This window comes from Chanodichthys erythropterus, chromosome 12, assembly GCF_024489055.1.
Source record: "Chanodichthys erythropterus isolate Z2021 chromosome 12, ASM2448905v1, whole genome shotgun sequence".
Taxonomy (NCBI): domain Eukaryota; kingdom Metazoa; phylum Chordata; class Actinopteri; order Cypriniformes; family Xenocyprididae; genus Chanodichthys; species Chanodichthys erythropterus.
Window position 1 is genome coordinate 38,369,131 of NC_090232.1, and position 7,661 is coordinate 38,376,791.

The 7,661-nt window shown below is 37.2% G+C and overlaps 1 protein-coding gene across 1 annotated transcript; it reads right to left on the reverse strand.

Annotated features, from left to right (window-relative positions):
• Positions 1 to 57: 57 nt before the first annotated feature.
• Positions 58 to 4,953, reverse strand: spryd7a (SPRY domain containing 7a). The gene is made up of 5 exons (XM_067403979.1): positions 4,715 to 4,953; positions 4,198 to 4,314; positions 3,945 to 4,111; positions 1,340 to 1,442; positions 58 to 1,013 (listed from the first exon to the last, which is right to left on the reverse strand). Exons 1-5 carry the CDS (start codon positions 4,818 to 4,820, stop codon positions 916 to 918), a joined length of 591 nt encoding a protein of 196 aa, XP_067260080.1. The 5' UTR covers positions 4,821 to 4,953; the 3' UTR covers positions 58 to 915.
• Positions 4,954 to 7,661: the final 2,708 nt, after the last annotated feature.

Genomic DNA, 7,661 nt, shown 5'->3' on the forward strand with positions numbered 1-7,661 from the left:
ACGATATATACAACAGATAACGTCTGTATGCACAGGTGACAAAAGCAAAACCTTTATTACTAAAAGACACAAGACCCAAATAAGACCTGTCGAACATACAAAAAGAACATCATATTCAATATTCTTTCGTTTATTAAGACAATTTTGTAATTTAATTGCAACAAACCATAATTAACAAACACATACAGTCAGATATCATTTGACCCTAGGTAAAAATTTTAAATATGTAAATGAACTTTACACTTACTATCCTCTTGCATGTCAAATTTTCTTAATATATTAGTCACTAAATGCTGTTCACAAACTTTAAAAATGATATAAGACAATGTATATCAAAAGCAACATATCATGGAAGAAGAACAAAATGTATATTTTTTGAAGAGCTCGAAATCATTATGTATATGGGCTGCAGATTAAACATCAGACAGACAACAATATGAAATCAGAAAAGAGCTTTGACAGTATTTTGAGTTAGTATCAGCATCTTAAGTCAGCATCACTTTGTTCTCTTGAAATGCATAAAGTATAAAGCTTTGATTGTCATCTTTAATTTGTGACTGTATTCAAACCAGCCATAAAACAATAATCCATGTTCACAATAGTGCACTGTTAATACATGAGTAAACGTACAGTGTTTGACGAAGTGCAAATTAAAGATGTGTGTTCTGAATAAACATTTTGAGATCAGTGCACAGATAAGTGTGCATCTGATATCACTCACCGAGTTCAGCTGAAAAACATAGGATGACTTTTTAAACTGAGTAGAAGTGGCCAGATGATTTACACAAGTCAAAATCACAGATGACATGAGTTCAAATGAGACACACAATATTTAGAAATCATTCATAACCATAGCACTCGAGATCCCGGCTGTGGAATACATATCCTTAGTGTATATACAACACGTCATGAACTTTAGAAGATCTGTTGCTCGAAAAGAATCTTCTGGTAGCCTTGTGGAGGAGTATGGTAGAAGTCACTAAACTGACAATCCAATATTGCACTATCGTCCACTGTGAGGAACAAGACAAAGTGTGTTATTTACAAAAAATAACATGTTAAAAAAATATATATATATACTTAAAAATATTGCATTGCCTAAGAATTACCAATTGGCTGATAATTGGGAAAAATAATTGTCTCTATTTGAACTCTTTATATAAACAAACTCAACCTTTTCAACGTATATACACAAAACCAAGAGCTGCAAAAAAAGATAATTTTTGAAAATGCAGACCTTTTCCAATACAAAAAATGTTGTAAGGTTATGTCTTCAATATATTTACAGCAGAGTATATTAACGTTCAGCATTTTTGGTATAATGCACCAAAATACTCACCATAAACTACAGGATAAACAGTTCCTCTAATGCCTGATGCAGGACAGTTCATATTCTTTCCGTTTAAGTACAAATTCAGCTCCACATGGTCATACGTAACACCCTACATTCACACAAACAAATTAGAAACAAAGTTATTACACACACAGGAATAGGGCCATTTACATGCATTTGCTTTCAAACAGGAAGTTTGCATCACCCTGGTTCCTGAAAAAAGTTTTTTTTTATTGGCTTTTGGATTACTGCAGAAAACATGCTGTGTCCAATTAAAGTTTATGATTCTTACACATTCACCATGATAATCTTCACAAATGAACAACTTTTATGAACCTTGAAGCCTAAATACAATCCCCAGAAGTAAAAAGCTATAGTAGGCTATAAAGGAACTACACTTCGATCGCATAACTTCAACATCTCAATCAATAAGCTTCCGACAACTCTTTCAGTCTTTATTTAAAAAGCATTTTCTCTAAAAGTTTTTGTTAGAACAGTTTGCACGACTATAAACACAACAAGGCTAAAAAAAAAAAAATCGGATTAGTAAGTAGGCGATTTTTCCTGTTCGGCTTGATTTTTAATGTTCTTGACCAACTTCTGGAATCTTAAAGGATTAGTTCACTCCTGAATTACAATTTCCTGATAATTTACTCACCCCCATGTGATCCAAGATGTTTATGTATTTCTTTCTTCATTCAAGAAGAAATTAAGGTTTTTGAGGAAAACATTCCAGGATTTTTCTCCATATAGTGGACTTCAGTGGGGACCAACGGGTTGAAGGTTCAAATTTCAGTTTCAGTGCAGCTTCAAAGGGCTCTACACAATTCCAGCCGAGGAATAAGGCTCTTACCTAGCAAAACGATCTGCAATTTTTCTAAAAAAAAAACAAAACAAAACAAAACAAAACAAAACAAAACAAAAAAACAACAAATGAAAATGTATATACTTTGCTCATCTGGCACTGCTCTGCGATGCGCCACGCATTACGTAATCACGTTGGAAAGGTCACGCGGAAGTACCGCGGTAGCGCGAAAAACTCCATCACATTTTCTCCTCCAACTTCAATATCATCCGACATCATTGTTTTACCTTTTTTTCTAAAGGTCGTTTGACTAAGTCTTTGCACATTCGCTTTGGAGACACTTGCTTGGTACTTCCACCTACGTCACGCATGACCTTTCCAATGTGATTATGTAATGTGTTGCACATCGCAGAGCAGTGCAAGATGAGCCTTTGTGGTTAAAAAGTATATACTTTTTTTTTTTTTTTTAAATGAATGAGTGTTTTGCTAGACAAGACCCTTATTCCTTAGCTGGGATCGTGTAGAGAGCCCTTTAAAGCTGCGCCGAAACTGCAATTTGGACCTTCAACCCATTGGTCCCCATTGAAGTCCACTATATGGACACTTTGGCCCTGTCCCAAATGACGTACTTCATGTGGACTTTCGGTCTCGTGGACTTGAATTGCACGTGCTCGCCGAGTCTACGAGTCCGTAGGCCGTCCCATTCAGCATTTTAACGCTCTGAAGTGTGCTCAGCAGCACCTCCTTTTTACCCATGAAGCGGTCTTCCGTGAAGCCCGCATAGATGCAGGCTTCGCACACTTTAACTACCCAGGAATCCTTGCGAAATGCCAATCAGACTACGGATGGGAGAAGATTTCTCTCAAGAGCAATTGATGACATGGCTGAGAAGAAAATATTTAAGTGTAGATATCATTACGGTTTTTATGACTTAGGTGTACATTTTACCAGTTGTTACCTACAGTTTATACAAACATGGTCATCATAATAGCTCGTTGAATAATACGATCGCATTATGATTCATTAAATAAATAGAACCGAATGTCAGGGCTTTACAGAGTCATATGTAAACATAGTATTTATATTTAAACCTGTAAATTCATCTGAAACTCACGCATATGTTTATTATGCGTTACAATTGTAATCTTAGTTCAAATGGAACATTATGTATTATTACAACTGTATACATTATTTAAATAAGCATGTATATATTGTCTAATGCCCAGGTGGCATAAGCAAAAGCAGGCTGTGTAGTTGACATGGAGATCATACTTTGCAAAAGAAACCTATTCTCGATGCTTCTCGATATTTGTGATGTACAACAACAACAATAGGCAGCATATTCCCTGAAACTGCAGCTCCTGTCAAAAAAAACCAGAACGTTATTTCCGGCGTGACGATCGAGTCTGTCCCAAAAATACCTCTCAATGCGCCCTCGTGGACTCGCGCCAAGGGCCCCATAGGTCTGCATTACATGACGTCACCAAAGTTGGACTCTGAGGAAGTCCACAAGGCCGGAGTGTGCCATTTGGGACAGAGCCTATATGTTTTCCTCAAAAACCATAATTTCTTTTCGACTGAGGAAAAAAAAAACATGAACATCTTGGATGACATGGGGGTTTGTAAATTATCAGGAAAATTTCATTCTGGAGTGAACTAATCCTTGAAGTAACTGTACTGCTGGTGACATACCAAAATAGAAATTAAATCACAGTCGATAATGGAAGCACACACACAAATAGATTTATTTACCAACAACAAATCCCATATTAATTTGACATGAGCACTGCTGCGGCTAAGACTCACCACAATATCTCCTTCCTGTGGTAAGCTGTTAGCAGGTAATCGGTTCTTTTCTTCATTGTTGTGGTACACCGTGCCATCATGCCTGAGCACAAGGCTGTGCGGGTCTCTACCCATAGGGATCTGGTTTAGATTCGCTTTCTTAGTTGCCACTCCTACTCCCCACACACCTGCAAGGGGCAAAGTTCACTGCAGTCACACCTAATGACTAATTGATTCGTCTAACATACAGTAAATGCTTGCAAACATGTTTTACCTGTAGACTGAATCTTGAATTCAAAGTAGCTTTTGTTTTGATGGAGAGGGGCGTTTGCAATGCACCCACCAGTTCCACATATACGTCTTCCACTCTTTACAATGACAACATCAGTACCTGAAATTTCATGAGAATAATCTATTTTCAGAGACTTAGCATGACAGAGAACAAAACTGATTACTACAGTTTATGCATCATGCCTGTGCTCTTCTTCATGCTAGATTTTTGTGTGCCATTCTACTACTGCTGGTGACAGTACTTTATTAAGTCCCCTGTCTTTCTCCACAGCAACTGTGAATCACAGTGAATTATCTACTCGTATATTGTCATTACAGATGCCAAACTCAAAGATTCACTGTTATCTGTCATGTCTGATAGACTGAAATGATCGTAACACTTTAATGTATGGAGACAGGCACTTTTTTTGAAGGACAAGTGCTTCAAAAAGTCATAATTCGAGACTCGAACTCTTTTCCGTCATTATAATGTGTCTGAAAAGTCAAATCGCATCACTCACCCATGTGATGAGTGTCCAGCTGAACCGTGGGCATTTCCTTTAGTGTTACGTGGCCACTGTTATTGTCTCCGCAACAGCCCAAACAGCATGAAAATAAAGACGCCATAATGCTATTTCTCTCACAACAATACCCAGAGTTAAATAAGATGGTTATACTCTATTTAAGTGTCAAACGGGGTTATTTGTGCTACAAATCAACGGAGGTCATTTTTATTCCCCCTATATGCTAAGCTAACAGGATATGACGTGGGAAGAGGAAGTTTTTTTTCTTACATGCTTTTTTTTAATATATATATTACTTCCAGGATAGTTCAACGGCGACCTCTAGTGACCAACTATTAGAGATAACTCAGCCAAAAAAAAATAAAAAATCCCGAAAATCCTGTCAGCATTAACTCACCCTCGTATTGTGACAAACCCGTATGACTTTCTTTCTTCCGCGAAACACAAATAGAGTTGTTGGGCAGAATGTTATGGGCTGACATTCACTTTCACCGCATCATGTTCATAACTATGAAAAACAACCAAAACGGTCATTTACTTTTGAGTGAAATAAAGTTGGGAATGAGAGTGAATAAATGATGACATCTAAATCTAAATCCATACGACTGGAAACCGGAATTGTTACCAAACGAAACATAAATCAAGAAATTTTGACATTGTTTTCTTTGGGAGACACCATGTTTGCAGTAATTTGTCAACTACCAGCCCATAGGTAAAAGGAATGAAGTTTGATACAACACACTTACTGGTTAGACCTTTATTGCATTATGTGTACAAGTATGGCTATTATGTGTGTGCGCGTGCACGCTGAATGTGCGAGACAGCGCAAATTTGAAGGATCGGGATCGATGTGACCTTAAAAGCTTTTAACCTGCTCTCTGCCACTCAGTTACAGCCGTGAAGCTTTGCATAGCAACAACCTTACCGCTCAAAAGTAAGGGGGTATCTATATATGACCAACTTCTTTCAAAAACGAAAATATATATTTACTTGTGCTCATATATTTTTCGCTCCCACATCAAAGACCGGTTTAGTTTAATATTTTGACGATAAAACTTTGCTCGATACTTGTGTAATACTTAACTTCGATATTAACTTTTGTTTGTTGTTTTTGAAGTTCGCCAGTGTTGAAATCTGCACAGCAACAAGCGCCATGATTGCGTTTGCAGAGTACCCTGGTAACTGGCGCGCGCGGTTTCTATCCAATAAAAGAGCGCGTGATGTGTTCGCAGTTATGCGGTGGAACTGTTTTACCCAACATCCCTACTTTTCATGGGATTATTACATTAATGTACAAACTAATTATTTGTCGGTGTTGTCCTTTGGGGTGACTAAGCAGATGACGAGGTAAACGGACCAAAAAAGGTAAAGTAGTCACAATATTTTATCATGGTCGACCTGTTTTTTTTTTTTTTTTAATTCTGATTTAGCTTACGCTAGTTTAATAATTCATAAATAAATACCATCTTGTAATAACGAGAGAACATTTTAATTACTTTTTTAGTGGGTATTGACTTGTGATAACTTTACCGAATCGACATATTGTGAATTTTAGGTGCAGGTGATGACATATGAGGTAATGTTATTGTGTGCTTTCGCATAAACAACACGGCATAAAGTAGTTAGAAACAGCAACGAGACGCTGAACCGACGTGAGCGCACTTATCTGCGTGCCTTCGTTTTTTTTTTTTTTTTTTTTTTTTGAATGACAACAAAACCGTTATTTTCAGAACTGCCCAATCAGATTTCACCATAAACCTGCGCGTTGCTCAGCTGTGACTCTCCAAATGAGGTTTCTGTGGAAATTACCGGCTAGGATCTCGCCTTACCTGCCAAGAATAGCTTATTCAGAAAGAAAGAAAAAGTTGTGCAGCCCTTTGGGGTGCACTATGAATTTCCGCTTCAGAAATCGTTCAGTGCGCATTCTGAAGTACAGTAGTGAAGCTCAGGCTCAGCCTAGGGAAAGAATAACCTCAGTGACATGAGAAGGGAGTGACGTAAGAGCAGAAGAAAGTGACGTGGTTTCTGCCCTATTTTCTCTCATTTTTAATCGGTTCGCATATGTCTGTGATGCGTGCCATTCGACAGTTTCATTGATTTCACTCGTACCTGTTTTTTTATTATGTAATCCGATGTACAGTAGAAGCTGCAGGACTCAATCTGTAAAACAAGAGCATCTCGTTTCGACTCTGAATTCAGATGATATGGAAGACATCACATTTGACAGTACCAGTGCCTTCATCCTCAAGTTTTTCAGTAGCCTATTAAAACATATAGGTTACATAACCATAAGTGGACAACAGAATAAAACGCTTTTAGATTTATTTTAATTCCTTATCAGTTAGTTTTAGGGTGCAGCTCCACACAAGTAACTTTTTTCCCTTGTACAGATTTCCATTGATTTTTACGAACGAAAAAAGTGATTATGCGTCTTTAATACAAGTAACCATTAAAAAGACTTATACTACTATGTACTATAAGTGGATGTATAATAGTACTAGGAGGTCTGTTTAAACTTTCTACGTTTCTGAATATATTCACTGCTAAACTGTCAAGCAGATATTCAACGCTCGAACGCCACATACGATTTTAAATTAGCTTAGCTGTTAGCCAGTCGCTCACAGACGTTACAGGGAAAGTATTTTTTGTTTGTTTTAGTAATTATGATGCTGGTATTAAACATTTATTGTAATGTTCGTTTATTATTAATATTATTATTGAGCAGGAACAACTGTCGTCAAAAACGTGATGTCCCGGAGCTTCGCTTCGTCGTCCAACATAATCAGTTTCTTTTTGAGAAATTTATCTGAGGAAAGAAAAGCTACATGTTCTGAACAATCCAAAAAGTCCATGTTTGAGATGGATGACAGAGCAATAGCTGCCATATAAATGCAGTTTCAGGTACATTCAAATTAGCGAGTGTTAGTGTGGCCAGATATTGGAG

What these genes read in the sequence shown, in the direction of transcription:
- spryd7a (XM_067403979.1), bottom strand. Translation starts at nt 4,820, where the DNA reads ATGGCGTCTTTATTTTCATGCTGTTTGGGCTGTTGCGGAGACAATAAC. An exon ending in GCTGGACACTCATCACATGG is followed by an intron (nt 4,315 to 4,714) that starts GTGAGTGATGCG and finishes ATGAAATTTCAG; the next exon opens with GTACTGATGTTGTCATTGTA. An exon ending in CACAGGAAGGAGATATTGTG is followed by an intron (nt 1,443 to 3,944) that starts GTGAGTCTTAGC and finishes GTGTGAATGTAG; the next exon opens with GGTGTTACGTATGACCATGT.